Source organism: Bombus huntii, chromosome 10 (genome assembly GCF_024542735.1).
Source record: "Bombus huntii isolate Logan2020A chromosome 10, iyBomHunt1.1, whole genome shotgun sequence".
Classification (NCBI taxonomy): Eukaryota; Metazoa; Arthropoda; class Insecta; order Hymenoptera; family Apidae; genus Bombus; species Bombus huntii.
The window spans coordinates 6,117,887-6,141,926 of NC_066247.1; the positions used below are offsets into that span (position 1 = coordinate 6,117,887).

Below are 24,040 nucleotides of genomic sequence, written 5' to 3' on the forward strand. Positions count from 1 at the left end.
GTAATTTAAATTTCCTTTATAAATTTAATCGTATGTTTCATTTGGGACTAAATCTAAAAAAAGAAATATTCCTATTATTTAGAATAGGATCCATAATTAATTTTAATTCTATTCAATTAATATCGACCCAAATTTCTTCGTTACATTTTTTTTTTTTTTACATCAAATATTTGTCGTTTTAATTATTCGATTTCTGACTCTCTTTCCAATATTAATTTTACGTAACAGTGTTATAACTCCAATACAATTATACAATATATAGAATATTAGATATATATTTACGAGAACCTCTAAACGGACTATAAATAAAAATAAAAAGTGACCTTGACACACAACAAGTTTAATTTAAAACAAAGTACAGCTCGAAGCCTTATCGCACATTTTAATCATCGTAATAAACTTTTACGCAAGTTCAATTTTGTTTGCATAACAAACTAATTCCACTCGGCATACTTTTAATGAAAACCTCTGCGAGCAATTCAATCGTCACTTGGAAAATTGATTCCGCTATGGTTTTCGAATTTTTACATTCCAGGTAAAGATTTTCCATATTAAAGGAAAACAAATAGCAACGAAACATTGAAACTAAAATTCTTGAAACCTTGACGATAAAAAACTTGTCGAATATCGTTTTTGATGATAGAAAAACGACATTGACGATAGAAAAATGACACGGATAACATGCGTGGTTAAATAAAATTTCAATTTACAAATTAGAATCTTCCACGGAAATATGCAAACGAGAAATTGAATAAAACTCATCGTCTGATCTATGCATTTGTTAATTCTACTTCAAACATGCTATTTTATCCTCGTCCATCGTTCCTCGCATGCCTATACATATAAAAATTTAACGATTCTCGATTGAACCTTCTACGAATTTCAAATAAACCTTTGCCGTACATTCGCGATCTCCTAATGTAATGTCCAAAAATATGCAAACACGTGCCATATAATATTAGGTTGGAAACAATCGACGCCAAGTTCTAGTACGTGCTTGATCAAATTAGATAAGTGTAATTAATTATAAACTTTGGAGAGTAATAATTACAAAGTTCTGGCACGAACAACGGGACATTAATCCTGGTTGGGTACTAAATTGCTATTTAAATGTCGGATATTAAATTTACTATCGTACGAATTTGCTTTGTCGTTAGCTATTATAGCATTGCAAATTACAATTCTAAATTAAAAAATGTATCCCATTATGTACGGATGAACGCGTTTAATGTTTCAATATTTTACTTGAAACGTGATGATAAAACGATCAATCGTAAAATAGTAAAGTTAGTTTATAAAGTACGTTTATTATATCGTGAAATAACTTTTCAATAAAACACGAATTCTGTGAGAGTAGAATTTCCTTCGTTAAGCATAACATTTTTCAATTCTTTCTCATCGAAATTCAGGATATTTCAATGTCTTACATTATACGCGATATTACGAGAATCATAGAATATGATAAACTTCGTTTAATTAAAATAAATTCATCGAAATAGCATCTACAAGTTCTCCAAGTGATTTAACGAAAATCCAACTCCAATCAACTATCGAAGCTGTACATCGTTAAAATTTGTATTTTATAATTATTAAACAATAAGGTTAATAATTAATAATTAACCAATAGTCGAATAATTATATTCAAAGACAACACGAAACCATTTCTTTGAAAAGTGTGTACCCAAAATGTGTCGCAAAAAGTAAGCGACGACGAGTATACTCGTCAAGCACAGAATACGTGTATCTGTTCTAATATAGAATCAAGTTGCAAGGAGATCGCTGTTTTATTTTTTAATTTCATCACTGACATGGCTGGTCGTAACGCAAAATATTGCCATTCCTTCATGACGACTATACTCGTCAAAAACAGCCAACTGATCCAAATTTTACACCATTCAATAGCGAACAAAAGTAAGCTTAAAGTTACTATGTAATTTATTCATATTTATGCATATTTTAGCCATTTTTAGCTCTATTGTTAAATACATACGTACGTACATTCATTGCTATTTTCAAATACAATTCTGCTCGGTAAAATTATGCTACTTTTTGCACCACTTACTATCTAATTATTCTTTCATCCACTATCATAGTGTTATCGCGACGCGCTGTCGACTTGAGCTCGCACCGAAAGAGTTAACGCCACGAATATTCCGTAGAATAAATCTAGGGAAATTGAGGAAACACATGAATCACGTTTTCAGACTCGTCTATCGGGTTATTCGTCGATTACTTTCGCAGTTATCCTACGGTGTATTACCGAGGGAGAGATCGAATCTTCCCCAAGAGGATCGTAACGCGTAGCCCTGAGTTCTTCGTATTCGAAAAAGCTTACGACAGATAAGATTCGGTTATGGTATCGTAAATTTAATGTCGGAAAAGGGGCCGATAAAATGCATCTCCCGCGCTCACGCAGCGCATCCGACGATTTCCATGGAATATTTACGTAAGATCGCTTCTATCTGTTCACCGGAAACGGTTTTGTCGAAAGCCATAAAACTAGAAGCGGAACGATGAAGTCTTCGCTTTTATCCCGATTAATTAAAATCGCGCCGGCCTACGAGGCAGTTATTTGTAAATAAAACAAATCGACACTAGTCGAACGACGATTTAATCAAACCGCTCGAAATGACATAGAGGAGTGACGCGTGGTTATTTTGCGTGAGATTATCTTAACGGTACGATGGATTTTAACAGGAAGACGCTCGAATCGCTGACGAGACGCGCGTGAAATCGAAATTGCAACGAGTTCGAGTCTGGTCGAGATTTTAATCCACTAAATGTTGTTTACCAGGTAGAACATATCGAATACCATTTATTTAAACAATCGTAATTATCGTGCTGCCGGGTGAAAGATGGGCGCGACTTGTAAAGTGAATGACAATTGTTCGAGGAAATGGCGATTGGTCTCGCTAGCACAGAGAGCATACTCTTACCAGTAAAAGAAAAAAAGACACGATGGAATCAAAATCGATTTATTCGCATCTTAAACCCTTTTTACCAGAGCACGTCGCATATACGAATCGTTTCAGATTCTATCGCTATGCGTGTCCCTCTTGAGGGAGGAAGACGGTCGCAGAGGGTGTCAGAGGCGGAAACTGTGAGTGTGAGGATGCGCAAGATAAACCGGTCCTGCCCGACAGTCCTCGCGCGACTCTCGTGCTGTGAACATCGCTCGCTCGGCTTCCAATCAAGAACGAGAGTGTCCGAAACACTCGACGACGACGACGACGACTCGAAACTTTTCTACGATTTACCGTCCAAAGTAACTTTCACCGGCTTCGACACCCTAACCGTTTTCGCGAGATACTTTGTAAGACTTTGCGTAAACGCTGCGAGCTTTCCACCACGGACAACATGAAGAGACCTAACTCGACGCACGTGACGATGGAAATTTTCTCGCCGATGAAAAGTGAGAAAGAAGTGCGGTCGAAGTTTCAAATACGCACTCGCGACGCGAACGAATGAAGAATCTGTCGGAGTAACAGGTCAGTTGATAGGGAGAGAAATTCCAGTGGATACGTTTAGCTCGAGCGATTTTCAAGTAGCTACTTGTTGTATCGGCATATCGGTTGTAGCGTTGGTTGTTCACGATCGTTGTTGGTCACGTGTTGGTTACTGGTCGGATCTTTTTATAGGCAGCAGGGGGTGAGTCAAGTAATTTCGAAAAGATTGAACAGAATTTCGAAAGGAATTAATTTGGTTTAGGCAAAATTTGTTTTGTTATACGTGCTTGAAAGAGCTTGAGACAAGGTTTATCTTGATATTATTCATCTTTGCTCCTTTCTTTTCTCTTTGTTTCTTCTTTTTTGCATTTTTGGTTGGATATAAAACAGTGCGCAGTTATATATTTATGGTTAGAGTGCTGGAGCGTTAACGGGTAAATATTTAGTTGAAACTTGAAAGAGTCTGGATAGTTGCTAAGAGGAGTGAAATATGGTTAATTAAAGTGGTGTCTAAAATCAATATTTCCGCGATAAAACGTAATTTTCTGTTGGCAGGTAACTTGACTACCTGTTAAATACGCGTTGACGTAATAAATGTAATTACTTTGCTACATACGTACAATTGTTACATAACGATCGATCGATCTTAAGTTCTTGCTACTTTTTGACAAAACGAATCTTCGATCTTCGAGCATTTCTTTTCCCTTTTCTTCCAAAAAGCAGCGACTTCCAGTAAAATCTAGAGAACGAGTCACTCGATGGAAACGAGCAAACTTTCTAAACGAAAATAACAATTTTATGAATATGTACATCAAAATTCTTCTTCGACTTTGAAAAATCTAAATTGCCAAACTATTTGCAACTTCTCTCTGCAAATACTTCTAGGAAACCTGCCAGTTCCTGATAAAATCTATCGAACAAGTTACTCCAAGAACAAATTTCCAAACAATTTTCCAATTCGCACACACCGACTCTCTTACAATTACGAAAAGCTCATTACATTTTCTCACCACACGGTCGTAAAGGAAGCTACACCAACGCTCGATAAAATGCATTCGAGTTCGTTGACCGCCCTGATGATACCTTCTCGAGAGTTGAGAAAGTCAAAATGATAATTAATGAAACAGACAAACGTCGATATTGCTCGACACTAGAAACGGTGTCGCGAAAACGAGCATCGTTAAAACCTGAAGCGTCTTCGAGGTACACCGGGACACCTATCAAAAGGGAAACGATTAATGACCAGCCAGTTGTTGCGATCTCTTTGAAAAGTATGTAAATTCGTACCTAAACTGTCTCGGAAAAAGTAAGCGACGACGAGTATACTCGTCAAGCACAGAGCACGTGTGACTGTTGTAACGAAATGTTGAAAAGAATTAAGTTGTAACAAAATCACTGTTGTATCGTTTAATTTTATTACTGACAGAGCTGGTCGTAACGCAAACATTGTCACATTTTTCACGACGAGTATACTCGTCAAGAACAACTAACTGGTGAAAAGAATGAAAACGAGGTTGGGCGGCTAGAGACTGTCGAGATCCTTCTAGCAGCGTTCAACGCTGCTATATTTCAACGAATTGAATGAAATTCTCTCGCTGTATGACGCGGCGGAGTATCGCAATTTCGCCGGTGAGTTTACTCGACAGTTCGTGGGAGAAATTTACATGCAAATGGTCGTACTCGGGTCGTCTGCAAAGGAGAAGACGCTTCTCGTCAACGGCTAGCCTCGCGACTGATACGCTGGAAATTGCTGATCCGCGTCACTGGAAAATTTTCAGATGAGTTACATCGTTACGGCTCGAGCGACTGAATCGAGAAGTTTCCGCTTCCGAAGACGAAAAACGAGAAGAGAACGAATGTTAAAAAATATGCTTCGTGCAACATCAGAGGAATAGATGATTATAGAGGAAATCAGCATTTGAATAGGAGAATCTGTACGTCCCGAGATACGTTCTCGTCTCGAGAGATGTAAGGCTGTATCACGTATATGTTTTATCGCCTGCATATCTTGATTTTTTAAGTTTTCGTTCTGATCGTGTCGTTGGAAAAATTTGGTTATACTACTGGATGGCTTAGAAGTTTTAATACGTCTTTTCAATATATTTCTCTGTACTATTTTTGGAACCAACGCGTGTAATGTGCCATTTTGTAACACTTTGTAGCCTCCAATTTGTACTCTTTGATATTACATATTTCATTTGATTGATTAATTGTATTCTGTCTCGTTATTTGTTTGGGAAGGACTATGGAAAAATTGAAGATTCCTGTACCTTCGCGTCGCTAATGGAAGCGAACTTCAAACACTATGAAATTTTCTTTGCCGCTCCTACTGCCTAATTAATGCTGTTTTAAGGGCTACGAAGTGACATATTACTTTGTCCATTCGAAAAGATAGCACAATTAATATATTACAAGAACGCACGAAATTATGGACCATTCTACTATATGAACGATCGCGACAATAACAGAATTATTATTGAAACTGCCATTATTTACTGAATATATCGTCCTTAAAATCGAATCTGGTTATAATTTAGTTCAACGAACAATTGATCTTTTATTTAGGGATTAATCGTGCCCCTCGAAATATCCTCCATTTAATAGTAGTATTGGTATTAATTCAAGGACATTCGTAAAGAGGATGACCTTTGTTGATCATCTTCTGCTTCCAAAAGCGTAAAAAAGCAATTCGATCTTCTAATTTTTCTCCAGTTTCTTTATATGCGTTTGAAATGTAACGATAGATATAAAATGCAATTTTTGTGCATTCACGGTCCATGAAACGACAAGCGAGTTAAGACAAGGAGAGACTTGAGTTTCAAAGGAAGAAAAAAGAAGGAAGAATTTCATTACGATCCTTATCTGGCCAGCCTGAATACAAAAGAATGCAAATACACGTGATCTCGTTACGTAGAATATTGTTCTTGACAGAACTGTCTCTTACTCAGACAATTCAATGCGGAATGGACGTGACACTGATCGCCTCTGTAATTACTAGTATCCCTGAAAACAATATATACGATATTCTAATCCTTAATAACGTAAATAAGCATCGAACTTTATATTCTGTTAATTCCACGAATAGAAGTACTTGAAAATACAAGGAAGAACAATCGTTCATTAAATGGCCTGAAAAATCCAATTATACTGTTATATTAACAATCACGATAACCACGGAATCGTAAGTGAAATTACAATTGTTTATTCAACATAGCGTTGTTAACATCGAATCTCGTTAACGAGAATTCGAATTCAAGTTATCGTAGAATACAGAGAAATATCGTGCTTTTTGTTTCCAATTTTAACGAGGGCCTTTTCAAGGTGATTACACTGTGACCTGTTGCAATACGTTTCTACTTGTTAGCGAAACTACGAATCCGATTATAAATTTTCCCTCCCATTTCAGTCAGTTTAATTGAAACATCGCCGATATTTGCATTCTCGTTACGCTGCTATAATATATTCTTAAATTAAGCGACGCGAACTCGCGCCAACATTTATTATCTTATAGAAATAAATTACAAATAATACAATCAGATACGTTAGAGCCGTCTCGCCAGCCGTCCGAATATTTCGCAACTTTAATTAATCGTGGCTTCGAGAATGAAAAAGAAACGAAAGCTAACCATTATTTCGTTACAGGCGAAATAATAGAGGGTATCGAGGCAAACAATTTTTCAACGGTACAATGCTATTGTTGCGTTTGAAGGCTAGAGTTATAGAAGCTGGTTTGCATGTCAGAATGGTAAATGCTGGGCTGTTAAGTAATATATAGGCTACAGCTATATAGGCTCGTACATAGGAGTAACTGTTCATAAAGGGTGGATAGTTTAACCGATAGTTTAATCGTTCGGGAGAATAATTCAGAATACAACGTGACAAACAGCTACTACGCTTGTACGCATGTAAAATATATACTCGTACGAATATATTTTATTTTCGATGTCGTGAAATATCATTGCATAAACATTCCTGCGAATATCGCATCACACGCGTGCGATTTACAGTTTCTCAGTTTCATTTTAATCGTCCATCGTAGTATTATTATCTGTCAGATTTTAAACCGACGAACAAAATTGTAAGGAATTATTAATTCTCATTGAACGCTCATAAGCAAGCGAAATGTTAATTACCGATAGGATCGATACGAATACCTCGTACTTTCCAGTTATTAAAATTACTCTTCCAATGATATTCTACGCGACAAGATCATTAAACTGTTCAAGAATTATTTACAATATAAAATCCAAGTAAATACAACATAACATTCGCACAACACGGAATACACAATCGCAAAAAATTCTCTGAAAGTTACAAAATCGATCTCTTTCCCTGCCAGGAAAAAAGAACGAAAAATATAAACAAACTCGAACAGGCGTAACAACACAGAGAAACGTAGTGGATATGATAAACACTGAAATTTAACGAAGCGCGGTATGCATGTGGAAAAATGGTAACGTGTAATTCGATTCTGGAGGAAGTAGACCGCTGAACTAAATTTTTCCGAGAATTGATCAAACCCATAGAGGATCCATCGAGAAGAAGCGAAACAGAAAAGTGGAGAACAGTTTTCTAATCCGATGAAAGGTATTTTAATGCGCGGAATAAACGCGTGGTGTCCGTCTATTGAAGAGGAACTAGAAGAAAAACGATGGAAGCTTTTTAACGTCCATTTAAACTGCGAAAACATTTCACACGCGACAAGGATCGGAAGCGCAGTGAAAACACGGACAATATAAGAGGTTCGCAGAGAGACGAGAAATTTTATCTGCTCGCGTTATTCCATTAACATGATGCATTCTTCGTGTTATTACATCGTGTTGTCACCTCCTTCGTATCATTCTGCCTCGCTTTTAATCCGCACGATATCAAGCACGAAACATGCCGCGTCCTTGTTTAAACTTTGCCGACATTGTTAACTATTACCGACTGTCCGTCTTTGCCTTCTCGCATTTTTCACGCAGCGACTTCCTTGTTCCATAAAACATTTCGAAATTTCATTGGGATCAGAATGAAACGCGACTGTGATGATCATATCGGTGAACTTTGAAATCAATTTGAAAATGTATCGAGGCTTATTAATGTAACAAATAATCGACTGTTGAAATATTTTTGTAATCTGTGGGAAATATATATTCGCACAAAATATTTTGCAGCTTCTATATACATTTTCAAATCTGTCTCAAACTGTAATATAACCATAAAAATAATCGATGTCTCGTAACATCTCGCAAAGTTGCTAGTGAAATTCCAAAATATTTCGTATAATATACTTATTAAAATATAATACAACATAATTATAATATATTCTAATATATATACGAGCTTTCGTATTCACGTAACAAGTTGAACTCGCAACAGAGAACAACTCTGGGATTTAATATCCCAGACATTTGGTTTGAAATTTCACGAACGAAGGATTTCGTGCGGGTAAACGAACGATGTAAATCCTTTGCTAACTGCGGCGGCGTCTCTAACGAGATATGACAATAATTCCACGAGTTAAATTTCCTAACTGCGATCTGAACGCGACGACGTAAACTACGAGTGTAATCCGTTCTAATTAATTAAAGCAACGTTTAACGATAAGGTTCATCGTGACGTTACCGTCAATCTTACTGCGATGAGGATGAGATTAATTTAAAATTGGTCTGAATTTATCGATCAAGTTGGACGGAAGTGTACCTTTAACGCGAAATTACGAACTTTCCATTGGATTTCATGTGCGTGACATTTTCTTATTTTTATCCTTTTCCAACATCGAGAAAGTTATCAGCTACAGGCGGAATTCGTCTTAATTTATCGGAGGAAAGCTTGGTATTAACTTTGATTTACGAGGCAATATTAGTTGAAGAAAAACAGAGTGGATTAGCGGAAATAGATTTGCCGGTCGACGTGATTTATATTCCAGTTAAATCATTCTCCATCTGTATCGTATTTAATCTTCATAGCGATTGTTACATTAATGGTCCGTTTTATTCTGTTATTCTCCTATCGGTCTTCTAAGAATTTGGAGAAGTGTTTGCTGAAACGTGTTTAAAGTCGAAAGATCTCTTTGTAAACTTGATTTGAAAAATTAGTAACGAAAAGAAAATAAGGTAGAGTGTGGTGGTGGTTAATGCGGAATTTTCATTCGTTTTTTTAAATATCATAGTTACCATCGTAAAAGCTTAAACGTTCTCGTTCGTGTCTTCCCTTGCGTCTTCGACTTTCTCTCTGTAAATACTACTCGTTATAATAATTCTGAAAAGAAGTGAAATATAGGTCACCTAGTATTCGCGCAATGATCAAAATTTCTTTCGTAATAGTTAGCTAAATTTTTCAATGCATATCGATATCTCGATGAACAGAGTAAATTAATGAAATATCTTAAGTGTATTTAGAATTACACGTTATGTATTTTAAAGAGCAAAGATGAAGATAGGAAACGTAAAATTACGTACATACGCGTCCTTGTTATTTTAACGAGCTGCTATCTCGTGTTATCGAAAAACAACAACGATAAATAAGTGATAAGTTGGTACAGAATTATTCACAAGATCTTAATTAACGCCTTGATTCTATATAATTCATTTTAACGTCATAATGAAAAGATCTGAATTTGAATGGGCCCAAATGTGTTATTACACATGGGGTCGGATATTTTATCGTATAATTATCATACTATAGGGGCAGACCGGTCTGCATTGAAAATCACGGTAATTATTATCGACGACCGAAGTTATACTGCAGCTTTGTACCTGTGTAGTCGTTAGCCACAGACAGCATGCTCCCTTGTACGTCGATTATTCGATGAATACACAGTAATCGATTAATTGTCTGCATAAACATACTCGCAGTAGCAGAAATTGCAAAATAGTGGTCCTGCTGTATACAGGTTGACCGACGCGACGAGGAAATTACATTTCTAGGCAATTTCGAGAAATAATTTCAATTCCAGACGCCAACGATATTATTATTTTCCGCTGTATAGAATAATAATTTAGTCAAAATACTCTGGACTGTTAAATAATCTGATAGAAAATAATATTAATTACATGCTAATTTCTTATCGCTCGTAGTGTGTTATTATAATTAGGTAAAAGTCAGATCATTAATTATATAGTTTGAATAATTACACGTATTATCTGTTATTCCACTATTCTACTATTATTTAAGAAATCCTCTAACATTTCTTTAAAACCAATCGTGCTGCAAATTAAAAAATGTTACCAATTAAATCGAACCAGTTAATGAGATTGAATTTCAGTAAATAATACATTTTCCCGCGAATCTTAGAACATACGATTTCCCGGTTATTCCAAGGACTATGTTAGATGTATGCAGTAGAGTTTGTACGAAGTTTCAGCGACAGACTTTTCTTTGATATTAAATTAAGAGATTTTGTAAAACATGAAGGTAAAGCGAATAAAAGGGCACGGAAACTTTGAGCATCCGACCGAGTCTTCCTTCGTTCTAAACTTTGAAGTAACACGCATGAGAAAGTGTATGACTAACGTAACGTCAAGTTCATTTTCTAAACAACGAATGCACCCTCCTCCCTGAAAGTTATATTACTTGCTAGAATTCGTTTATGGAATAATGTAAACGAAATCTTTACTTAAAAAAAAAAAAAAGAACTTTCGTTTAGACCAGAAGAACAGTAAAAGAAAAAAGGAAGTACACGTACAATACATTAAAAACTTTCTCGTAGCAAAAAGAAAATTACAACACGTGTACGTGATTATTTCTAGGCTGATAGCAGGTAAATACGAACTTGCCCGATGTAATTCGCTGCTTTTTCTTACAAAGAAGAAAAGATTACAGATATGATACTCGAGTTAAAATTATATCTTCCCCAAGGAATTCTGTCTTTCTTAAGTTTTCTGCATCTATTGGAGCGAAGATTAAACACATATTTCTGCAAGGAGATCCGCAAATTGCAATGATTATTTATTCATCCGTCATAAAACGTTAATACGGCCAGCACGACAAAACTTCGATAGCAGAACCGATTGTAACAGAAAATGTTTTAGAATTAACGATATTTGACAGATTTTTATCGCACGATCTCTCGCTTCGTTAGGTTCTTGTAAAACGAATGTGATCATAAGGATTTTATTGAGTCGAAGCAAGAGTTTCATCATAAAATCGCTGCCTCTCCGAAGACGAGAATGAGAAATTGCAACGGAAGCTTCTTCAGAGATATACATATTCCGATCGTTTTTCACCGATCATACTGCCAATAAGAGACAAGATATTGTTTCATAAGAAACATACGCAGCCCGTATGAGATTTTTCATCCTCTAAATTACGCTCAATATGGAACACTCATACGGGAGTAATCCGCTCAACGATTTTTCGCACGTACGTGACTATCCAGGAATAAATTGGATTATATGAAGCATGGATTGATCCTCTTGTTTCGTACCCAGGAATCTCCTTTTTTTAAGAAGAAGACAGATTTCCATATGAGAACATTTTTTCGTCTGTTTTATATATAATATATAAATGTCCGATGTATGTATACAAATCTTTTCCTTTTTCTAAAAAGACAAATAAAGAATAGGATAAGCAATTACGATTGACGATTTAATATTTTGTTGCTAATTGCATCATTTCTTTTCTTTTCTTTTTAATAGACTACGCTCTGGACTCAACTATTCAATATCAAAGAATTGAACATCGAATAGAACAGTGGTGAAGAATGACTATTCTGCTCACATGCTACCTATAGAAAAATCGTGATGTATTCAAACGTCCTACGAATTCATTTTCACTGAAAATTATTTAAATTCTTCAGACCAACTCTGGTGATTTATTCGTAAGAATTGAAAATCAGGTCACGAGTTACATGTATTCATATTAAAAGTTAGATAGTACAACATTGAAGATTGTATTGTGACAATTGCCCTTAGAAATTAAAAAATAATGTATAATATTTTCTAATGAAAATTTGATTTGAATAAATTTCTGTTGCAGATGGTGTAAACATTAGCTAACAAAACACTATCCGAAATATAACATGGGGGACGAAATTTCGATATTCTTAGTGGTGATTCTTGCAATTGGCGGTTTAATGATGATGAGCGCATTGCTAGCCTGCTACGCGTGTATCTTCCGAGATCTCTGCTGTAGACCAGAGGACAGATCAAAAAGGAGACGTGCCCAGAGCCCTCACCATGAACCTGATGATCCTAACAGACCCAGATTGGAGGCAATGCTATTAAACGATATTACGCAAGGAGAAAGTATGCCTACTGAATCTGAGAAAGTTTAATCAAAAGAAACTATACGCGATATGAAATTTATATCAAGGATTAACTTCTTGAACGTAAATCGATAATCTTAGGAGAAAACTAATCAAACAGAAAATAGGAGCATTTAAAGAATATGTCGTTCACGTTTTTCATTAATGATTGTAAATACGACGTATAAACGAACATAATTTCATTTTTATTTCAAACTATTCTATGTTGCAGATTAATGTACTATGTACATATTCAAATACATTTATATATGTATATACATACATTGTGTATTATATATATGCAGCAAACATCATGTAATAAAAAATCTCTGTTAAAAATATTTAACATAGTTTGGTCACCAACAAACGGCATGCCATATTATATGGCTGTGTCTACATCTATAATATTAATATATAAAATAAATTTCTATTTGTATTTCTCGCACAATCATTATGCTACCCGCATTGCGTATAACAACACACATACTCCCATCCTTTCTGGTAACTCTACTTAATAATTGGTCTAAGTACCCGCGAAAATGTTTTAGGTTTGAAATATTGTGCAACCACAAATGGTCTAATAATATATTCGACTAGCTGATTTGGCTATTAAGTTGTTGGAGTACGGATAGTACTACTTCGCGCAAAGTCTGAAATATTTGAATTATGTTTATTAAATGGTGTATGTTTATTACCAGAAAGATGATAATTTGAGAAATAACTTACTTACCTGAGGTTTACAATGTTCCTCTAACCAACTGAATACGCATCCAGATAATTCTGCAAAATTTGCTACTGAAATATTATTGAATGTTTGAAACAAACGATCCATGATTGCCTGAAACTATAACAATAAATAGTGGAGTATTCTCAAGATAAAATAGTTCAAAACTTAATTTTATGGAATGATTAAATTGTATAGTTTAATCTTACCACTTGGAATTTGGTTTCATCGGATACTCGCATTTCTGCATGACCTGGTTGGGTCTGGTGAGCTTTCACAATCTGCTCATAATTAGCTTGCATGATACGTAAGGCAACAACTTCTTTTCTCAATGCATTACGTTCTTCTTCCTGCTTTTTCTTTTGTTGCAACAAGAATTGTATATAATCAATGGATTTTTGAAGTACGGTAGCCTTGGAAAGTTTATAACCCGAAGAATCAGTATGTTGGCAAGTAGGAACCAAATCTTGAAGAGAATCATATCCCTTCTTGATAGCATCTCTCCTTTTCTGTTCTGCCTGTGTATGAGCCTCTCTCCTGCGTTCTTTGTAACTTATGGTTGAATTTTTGTTATCACTATCTTCATCTTCTGCAATTAATTTCATTAAATTTACTTGTAAATTATTGTTATATTTTAAATAGTTTATTCTCACAAATTTTTTTACTTCGTTACCTGTATTATGAGCAGATGAGGATGGTGTATTCACTGACCCGGTACTACTGCAACGGGAAAAAGTATATTTTTCTGTAGGACTAGATGGTTCCAGCTTCATATCGCTATCTCCTCCTATATTGCCTCCACTGCGCATTGCTAAATTTGCTGTTTCCATAAAATACATCAAATATAATTTGCAATATTACATTTCAATATGGAACAAATCGCTTACATTTTAGAATAAGGAAACGTTTAAAACAGAAAATAATACGTTAAAACCATTAAACAATAACGCATAATATCAGATAATATCAAATGAAAGCAAGATAATGTGGTAAAGCACAAACTGATAAAACTAAAGATATAAATTATGATTCCACTCACAGATTTCGTATCTATCTTTGTGCAATGTATCTGCCATCGTGTCAACGATTTATTTGTTGGAAAGGAAGAAATCGAATGTAATTAGAACGCGCACGTGGGAAGGTTACAACACAGTTGTAACAAATAAGATATGCCAAAAATATATCGTAACAAATCACGGATATCCATAAAGATTCGATCGATAAATTATCACATTAACGAACACACACTGACTTCGAGAGACTTCTTATGTCTATCAGAAACACGATCACGATTCCATAATAAACATCATTTCGTAACGATAACGTTATTGTCTGTGGATACTGCCATCTTCGACGGAAATCCAACTGTTGAGAGAATAGTCGACAGTGGAACAAGCAGGGTCGCCACCTATCGAAACAAAGATAGTACAAACTGTCAAACGAAGCCACGTGCTCGCCTAGCAGACGAAAATGAAAGTCAAGGTTGCATTAGACCAATCGGAACAGTCAACCATCAACTTTCAATCGGAGCAAGTTTAATATCTTTGCTCTATTTCTTTCCTTTTTATATATAATCAAAATAGAATGCATTCACAAGAGTACTTCTTTTTATGTTAAATTACGTTTATTATAAGGTGTATCTAATATATATATTTACAATCGCTTTAATACACGTAAAATCATTTATGATAACTCATTTTTTTTCGGCGGTACGACGTTTCGGGCCGTAACGCTGGCAATTATATTCCTATACACTTCCTCCTCATATGTGTAAATTTTCAAAGTACACGTATATGGTATTCTCCTTCGTAAATTGCTTATTGTGTACTTGTGACCCGGAGACCATTCAACCTGCTAATACACAGATATACTGCAAACAAACCATGGTCCTCGGATTTTTTTAATCATGATGAATGAAAATCGACAAATTATCGTTTCTGTGCTCGCATTGTTAACAATGCACAGTACTACTAATTAGGAAATTATTCTACCTCTAAATTGTGTATTCATTGTTATATTCGATTGTATATCCTTAGTAGATTCATATATGTAGTACACAACGCTACATTTGTATCGTTCGGGGACGGATAATGTCGGAAAGCCGATGACTGTTAAACTATTTTAAGACCATAAACTGGCAATGTGTATCATCGGAAGTGTAAATATTTCAGTGGGAGTACATTTAGTTATTGATTCATAAATACAATTCTTCTGAAGACTGTATACAGGATGCTGTTACATTCAGGGGCCTAGATTATATTCACGTAAAATGTGACTCTCGTTACACAGTTTTCTTTCATATTTTCATTCGTTCGTGTTTCTCTTCTTTTTTTTCTTTTTTATCGTTTTTCGTTCCTCTTACTATTTAATCCGTCAAAACGTATTACTATTCGCGATAATAAGCATACAATGCAAGCATTTCGAAATTTCCGACACAGTGACTTAATTACGCCCGCCCCCGCAATCCTATTCAACATAACATTAAGTAAAATTCACACATTTTTTCATTTTTATTTCATTTCTTGAGTTTTCTTTTTCAATCATTTCTTTCGTAGCCAGAAACGCCCTACATGTATTTTATTTGAATAAAGGTCACTTTCCCGCAGTTAAATCGATAAAGCATCACATCGTAAATTCTCATTAAGTTTGAATTTAGTATTTTTAATATATATATATATATCACGCGCGCTTACATTTCTCTCGCACAATTTCTCACATACATGCATGTTCGTGACGTACTCATCCCGTCCGTTCGCTAAGTTCATTTTTTCCCACCTTTTTTTTCTCCTAATTAATTTTCGACATCGATAAAAAATTATATATATTTCGATAATTATTTCATCATTAATTAATTATTATATCTTATTGTTCCATTAAAGTTTAAACTAAACTGTTCTGTGTGGTATGCATATCCTGGCAAGTACCGCACTCATATATATATATTTATATATTTATAATAAAGTATCATTTTTACTTATTATCAGTATCCTTTATATTTATTACTAGAATCATGAATTGATGATTCATGACTCTACATGTCTCACAATATTTCAAACTACAATTCTTTAAGATTAATTAGGATTGGTGCAAATAATATTAATCAATTGAATCTACGCAGTCCGATCATCGAGCATCGCGCACGGTAGTCCGTCCGACTTTAAAAGAAATTGCATAATCACGAACTTTTTTTATTGATCTGATTTAATAACTATTGATCTCAATAATCATTCACTCCTTTCTCTGGCATTGTATTTTTTCACTTTTTTGTAAGAACGTGGGATGAAATTTGTAATTACTCTTTTAGTCGATATGACTGATAAATTAAGAAACTGATGTTTGGAAAATGTTTTTAAAAATAATCTGATAATAATTTTCCTATAAATAATTGTTCCTATAAATTATTTCCTAGCGCTATTAATATTGCAATATACACCATCTTGTGAAGAAACTCACATATTTGAACGATGGCGAGTTGAAAACAAAATAACATCCATTATGATATTTCAACATATTTCCACCTTCTCCCTAACCTCGTATTTTTTTAAGGCTCACAAAACTTCATATTATTACAAATGTTTTGATTTCGTCTAGGGTGAGCTGCTCTATTAAATTAATCTTTTTAATTACACGTACGTGCTTTAACAGCCAAGAAAGAACATAAATTGATATATCACATGTCATTATGCAAAAGCAATTCAGCTTTCAAAACCTTTGACTTTTCTATTCATTTTGAGGCTTGAATTGATAACACAACATGGTGCGCAAACCATTTTCATAGAAAAATTATTTTTCTTTTCTTTTCCTTTTTTTGTTGTTTAATTGAGCAGACTTAGATAAATTAGACAGAAATTGATATGAATATTGATGAACTTGGAGTACCTGCGCGAACTAGTCTCATTCAGTCCTCTCAGGTACTTATTCATTGATACTGCGAAACAAAATTTGCTAGAATCATGTCTAATGTCCACTCGAAATTTTATACAAAAATTTCTACAAAGACAAGAATATCCTCTTGCCTACCTGAAACAAAATTCATCAAATTTGATAATTTTTGTTCAATTCAGAATTGTAACAAATAGTAAAGTACACAGAAAGATGAATTTTCGCGACTTGAATAGAAAGAATATATTTTTTCCTTTGTTCGATTATCAAATTTTCCATTTCTGTATTTGTTCTTGTGTATTGTCTAGTAGGTATTAAATTAAGTTGTTAAGGACAAAATATTACGACAATAAAATTATGTTAGAAACGTTTAGAAAGTAAATAATAAATCAGTGCATGATTTGTAATCAAGGAATACAGAAGGTGAATTCTTGCTTGTCGCCGTATGACATTTAATCTGCTCTATTAGCGTGATATTATTGTAAAATAAACATTTTATGCAAAATTCAACCCTTCCGTTCTCCTTGTATATACCGTCACGATAATAATAATAATTAAACGGGTTCGAAAAAAGTAGCGCTCTTGTTGCTTTACGAACGACACGAATGATCAGCTATCATTTAGAATATTTGTAGACGCCACGGTGTGTGACAAATCCGTCCGTAATAAAATAGGAAAATTAATCGCGTCAATTCCCTTCGCGCGGTAACCAACATGGCTAGAATTTGTCAAAACGAGGCTCGTTGCGCGAAATGCAGGACGTTCAGGAAAGAATTTTGTACTTTTCTAACAAGGAGAGGCACGAGGTATAACACTGATTTTTCGATCAGCTTTTGTGTAATGAAAGAACTGGAAATATTAATCATTTGTCCGCAAAATCGAGTACTATATTTCAATATTTTAAAATCCATCATTACGAAAAAGCTTATAGAAAAATTAGCATCGCGCCCCAGTATCTCTCTTTGTAAGATCATTCGCTCGCTAGCGTAAAGGAACATGTTACTCCAAATAGAAAGACCTTTTTCAAGAACCCAGTAAAGATGTTTACACAGATATTTTTGTACCATGATCAGTATCGATTTATATCTTCGAGCGTTTAACCTGGCGTGACTTGGCAGTACGACGAGGTTTCTTTCCAGCGTCACTCGGTGCTTCCTCTGTGGTGGATTTCCGTTTTGAAAGTAGTGAAGGCACAGGAGCCTTTGGTGGTGCCATTTCCACGGTTGGTTGTGGCGGCGCTGGTGGTGGTGGTGACGATGGTTGTTGTGTAACTGGTGGTTGTGGTGCCACTTCTGTAAGGCTCTGTGCATCCGCTATGGGAATGAAGTCTAATCCTTCATCAAGCGTTTCTGGTAATACACCTTGATTTGTTAAAGCTTGTAAATCCTCCGTTGGGACTAACACAGATTGCCCACAGACTACACATACAGGTATCGCCGGAGACTTAGATCGCCAATACTGAAGCTCTGTTTTACACTTGTTCAATTCCTACGCAATATACAATCACAATTTCATAAACTATGAAGTAATAGAGAAACATACGAATGATTAGAAATTTCATTTTGGATTTTAGATATGTTCAACTAATATTTTTAGCCAGACTGGCACATATCTTTTCTGTTGTGTGTTATTTCTTACAAGTACTAAGAGTACCTTAGTAAATACCTGTAGGAGTGTGCTAAATTTACGGGAGGTTTCCTCGTTCTTCTTGTCGTTTTCATCAAGACGTGTAGCATATTCAACAATCTGTTTCTGTTGTTCTGCTATCTTTGCTTTGCAATTCCTCAAATCTCTACGCATTAATGTTAGTTGACTATTATATCGCTTCATGCCTTGTTTAATTTTACGAATCCGTTTTCGTAACACCATATTCGACTGTGGAGGTGACACATTAGACTCTAAGAGACCGGGCTCATCTGAAGAGTGTGGGGGGGAACCTTCTCCACTATTGCTTCCTGATTTACCAGTTCCAACAGCTAAAGGTGCAGAGTCTAGGCACATGAATGGCTTGTTCACATTACTAGAAGCTGTAACATTCAAATAAATCGTATACAAAAACGTACAATTAAAAGCAAAAATTACTATATAAAGCAATTCATTAATTTCGTTTTAAGAAACTTAAAATTTGTGTTGTTTGCTCACAGGAGAATGTCCCAGCAAGATCTAAGAAATCTGCTCCAAAGTAGGGAATTTCTGGTAATGTTGGTTCAATACGTTCTTTAAAGTACTCCATAGCCATAGTACTTAAATCAAACAACTCATCTGTAACTTTGTATGGTCTGGCTAATTTTGGAGTAACTCTTATATAATGTAAAATACGATTAACTTCATCTAAAATCTGAAATATAATTAAAAATTGGAACTTATATAAATTTGTATATTGCATATTTTTGTTTTTGTAACTAGCAAGAAGAACTTCATTTACCTCTCCAGGAAAAAAACAACAATGTTTACGTTCAATGTGCTTTCCAAAACTCATTTGGAGCAAGGTAAGACGCATATGAAGGGTTTCAATAATATCTGATTCACAAGCTAATGGGTGATTACGGCGTGCAGATTCACGCCTTGGCATCTGTGCTTTAATTGCCTGAAAACGATTCAACATTTGTGCCTGAAGCTTTTGAAAAGTAGAATTCAATATCGATCCACAAACACGATCCATCTGATGACAAACCTACAAAAAATAAATGTAACATGAACATATATTTCTTATAAACATCAAGAAAACATCGTGTATAAAATTTTACAAGTTATATAACCATTTCATCCCATGACTTTGACTTACAGGACGTAAATGAGCCACTGTATTATAGTCCAAATAACTAAAAATCTTGTCAAGGATTTCAACTGGTAAATCAAGGAGGTTTAAATTACTATAAGGAGGTGGCTCCGAAACAGATGGTCCGGTATATGAGCTAGTCATTGCTACAGATTGTTGTCTTCTGGATGAATTCACATCTGTAACTTCAGCAGCCGGCCCACCTCCATTACTTCCACCCATACTACTTGACTGACGAGTTGACACCATAATTTTGGTACTTTTAGCTGATCAACTCCACCAAAATCTAAAATCAAAATTCATTATGAGTAAAAATTATCTTTATACAAAAATTATTATCAGAATATATAAAGAAAAAGGATAGGAGAATATCCATTTGAACTCAGTGGTGTTAGAAAATAATTTATTCATAATGTAATAAAAGGATAGTATGGTTAATGATACTGTAAACAATATACCTGTTAACAGATAAATTGCACTTAAAAAATCACTAACTTCAAAACAAATTATGCTCATATACATGCACAGATTCTTCCAGTATTTTCAAAGAACACTACAGTTGCATTGCTTGAATAAACAATTAGATTTTATTCTGACATTCATTTATTTACACCAATTGCTCAATTGTAAAATTTCTCAAGCTTACTAAAAATTATCAATTCGAATAATATTAAATCAACCATGAGAAAAAATGTTATTTTCTATAACGCTAAATATAACAAAATTTCCCGCTGGTGCAGTTTTATGCTTTCCCAGAAGAAATTCCGAAAAACCAAATAACCAAGAACGATCGTGTTAAAAGAAACACGTAAGATTTTGATACGATGAAATATCTACGTGATAGTGAGAAAAGACAAATTCGTAATGTAACCTAGTGTCTTGAAGATTCACGTATGCCTCGGTTATTTTCATCGGTTCTCAAAGGACGAAAAACAACGAACGTTAGCAAAGGTGAAAGCAAAAAAATCCAAGAAAAAAGTTGAAACAAAATGGAAACTAAAATTCCCGAGATCGGACTGGAAGCTCCTCCAAGAGGAATCAAACTGACGAATTGAAAAAGGTACCTGAATGGTATGCGACTAGCGACCAGTTTAGCAACGGACGAGTACTTGGTGCATCGGAGGTACGAGTGTGACTGCCGAATATCTTGGTCGAATTGTATGTACGATAACCAAGAAATGAAAAATACAGGTAGATAGGCATAAACAGGAGATATCTATGCTCACTACTGTAACGAGATGGCCGTTGCGTGTTATGCACACAGTCACGACAAAGTTATACAAAGCCCGATGGAAACAAACAGAGGGAAACCGGGTGACCGTGCGCAATCGATGCATCTATGACTTTTCTATCTTTCAATGAAATAGTCGAGGAAATTGTATGTATTTTTAAACGTAAACCAATAAGAAGGATCATCGTGAGAATATGAAAAGAATGAATCGAACGAAGTGGAGGAAGATCACATACCCCCTGTTAAACGACGAAAAGCAATCACTGTATTCGCGTTGGTGTTTTCAGCGACATTTTGACGGAGATCCCTTCCTTCTCCTCACGACCCCTGCTTTAACGCTCTCGTTCTCACTTCGTTTCACTATCGAAGCTTTCTCGTTTCGTCTCAAGTATCCCTATCACTCTCGTTCGTTCCTGCTTTTCTATATACCTCTCTCTTTCCGTCTTACATTGAATATAACTCGTGTAACTATGGCGCACTCACACACGTATAATCCGTACCCGGAAAAAAGCCCGCGCGTGCAGCGAAGAAGAAATGCTTCTTTTCCGTTACTTATCTCGGGACCTGTTTTCTCTCTTTCACCTTCAGAAAATCACCATCGAGTGCATCGGCTTTGGGTCTATAAATACCAGAATAAAGGATAACGATGTCACTATCTTACGAAGCTGTCTTGCTTGCAAACAAGGTTCGGTTAAACGAGACAAATTCTTATTATTTACTTTCTCTCTTTTTTTTTTAATGTGTATATGGTTTGGTTCTATTGGTCCGAATCAGCTTAGTTTCGCATGGCTACAATCAAGATCAGCGCACAATCAACGCCGACGTCGACGATGACGACTATCGCGACGACGACGGCGACCAAATGTACATGTGTGTATCCCGTAGTATCGTCACTTCGTTCAACGGTTTCTCACATTTCGTGAAAACTTACCCACCGACACACGAACGATTCTTGATTGGTCGACTGACAGGCTAGTTCGCAACGCACACTATTCCAACAGCACTGTAATGGCTACTCCACAATCTGTGAAGGTAAGGATCACTCTGAGCGGTAGATGTACCCATACCTATAGTAGCGTCGTGTATAGGAGAGAAACTCGTAAAAATTTTCATCTTCGAAGCTACGCCAGCGACATCTATAGATTGCGCCAATCAAGAAAAGAGCGCGTAATTTAAATTTGAAAAGGGTGCCAGCCCCATAACCAGGGTTATGTGATCCGATTTGGAATTTCGATTAATGTTGGAAGTGAAACGTACGTATTATTAAAACATTATAATTGATCTAAGCTCAAATGCAGTAAATAATAATTTCTTTTGTTTTTTTTATAGGAATGCGTTTAGATGATTAACATCCTAATTTAATGTATATCGAACATTATGTAAATATTAAACTATTAATAACAATGTAAAGAAGAGAAAAACAAAAGGTAAAAAATTTGTTGTTTAAATTTTGGTCAATAATTGTTCTAGGTATATAGTTTTGTCTTTGCGATAAATAGATCAGAAAGTCATAAAATTGGAGGGAATTTTGTCGATAGAGATTTTTATTGTTAAAATTGTATAATATTGGAAATATTTTCTATATTAAGAGATATTAAATAAACAAGTTTCATCTACATATATCTTCATACAATATAAAATTTCATGTATAATTCAATCAATCTATATTTATATCTATACTTAACTATAAAATTATTTATCATTTGGTAGGGGTATTCTACGATATATAAAATCGCGTATAACTTATTAATATATAAAATATTAGGACATCCTTATCGTACAATCCTATTGTCTTTTTTTTATGTACATGCTAATATAATGTACATATTAAAAATCTCACGAGATTAAATGAATAGCTGAGGTCAACTTTCTTGTAAACCAACTAAGCCATTGTAAGATATACTAATGCTTACATCTTAAAACATTATAATATGATAACGCACGACATGAAAAGATATAGAATTGCCCGATCTATCATATACATAATCGTCTTATTGTGACTCAAGAATGAATCTTTTTCGAATTATGGCATATTTTTCTTCTCTATGAATTATTAGCAATAGAAATAAATTTTTTCTAATGTTTTTGTAAAGAAGGCATAGAGCTCTCGAATTGCAGGCCGTCTTTGTCAAAGAAGAATGCATTTACCGCTTGATTAATTAATAACTTGTTAAAGAGTTAAAAATGTGGTTTGTTCTGCGAAATACAAAAATCGCTTGGCTAACACCGATTGTTCTCCTTTTCGGAAAGAGTTGACCTTGCTGCAAGGGCCTAGTCGTCTCATAGATGATGCAGATTTTTCCCATATCCTTTTGTATACGGGATGCCTTTGCGTAACGTATACTTGGATAAATAGTGGAACAAAGCGTCAGTCAATGATTCTGAAAAATATGGATCACACTATCAATTCTGAATTTGTGAATCAAGATTGTATCACCAAATCGATCTCAATCTTCTTATCTAACATAATGGAAACGTTTTTAATTAAATTATACAATCTTTTAAAATCAATATTAAGAAATCACATCGATAAGGATAATCTTTTATTTTTTCTACGTTTTTATAATTGTGTTATGGCACATTATCATTTGCCCCATTTAATGAAACGTTGCTCCTGCTCCTTTATTTACCTTTAATTCAACATTCTATGAAACAAATTATGTATGGATATCCTTTCCGTTCTTTCTATTTCTATTTATTTATATTCTTATATTCTTTATATTCTTAAATCAATTGAATGCATGTCGTC

At 34.8% G+C, this 24,040-nt stretch overlaps 2 protein-coding genes across 8 annotated transcripts; both read right to left on the reverse strand.

The window, feature by feature from the left end:
* Window positions 1-12,860: 12,860 nt before the first annotated feature.
* LOC126870225 (max-like protein X) lies at window positions 12,861-14,804 on the reverse strand. The gene is made up of 5 exons (XM_050627744.1): window positions 14,439-14,804; window positions 14,073-14,219; window positions 13,609-13,988; window positions 13,406-13,519; window positions 12,861-13,325 (listed from the first exon to the last, which is right to left on the reverse strand). Exons 1-5 carry the CDS (start codon window positions 14,473-14,475, stop codon window positions 13,269-13,271), a joined length of 735 nt encoding a protein of 244 aa, XP_050483701.1. The 5' UTR covers window positions 14,476-14,804; the 3' UTR covers window positions 12,861-13,268.
* Window positions 14,805-15,700: 896 nt separating this feature from the next.
* LOC126870216 (F-box only protein 28) lies at window positions 15,701-22,517 on the reverse strand. 7 transcript variants are annotated; one of them, XM_050627727.1, is made up of 7 exons: window positions 22,223-22,516; window positions 21,528-21,910; window positions 20,067-20,346; window positions 19,707-19,955; window positions 19,424-19,619; window positions 18,935-19,308; window positions 15,701-18,769 (listed from the first exon to the last, which is right to left on the reverse strand). In XM_050627727.1, the coding sequence occupies exons 3-7, from the start codon at window positions 20,307-20,309 to the stop codon at window positions 18,362-18,364; spliced, it is 1,470 nt and encodes a 489-aa protein (XP_050483684.1). In that variant the 5' UTR covers window positions 20,310-20,346; window positions 21,528-21,910; window positions 22,223-22,516; the 3' UTR covers window positions 15,701-18,361. The 7 variants fall into 7 exon arrangements, with proteins under 7 accessions (XP_050483684.1, XP_050483681.1, XP_050483683.1 ...); XM_050627724.1 differs by lacking the exon at window positions 22,223-22,516 and adding an exon at window positions 22,011-22,216; XM_050627726.1 differs by lacking the exon at window positions 22,223-22,516 and having other exon boundaries at window positions 15,701-17,419; window positions 18,346-18,769; window positions 21,528-22,216.
* Window positions 22,518-24,040: the final 1,523 nt, after the last annotated feature.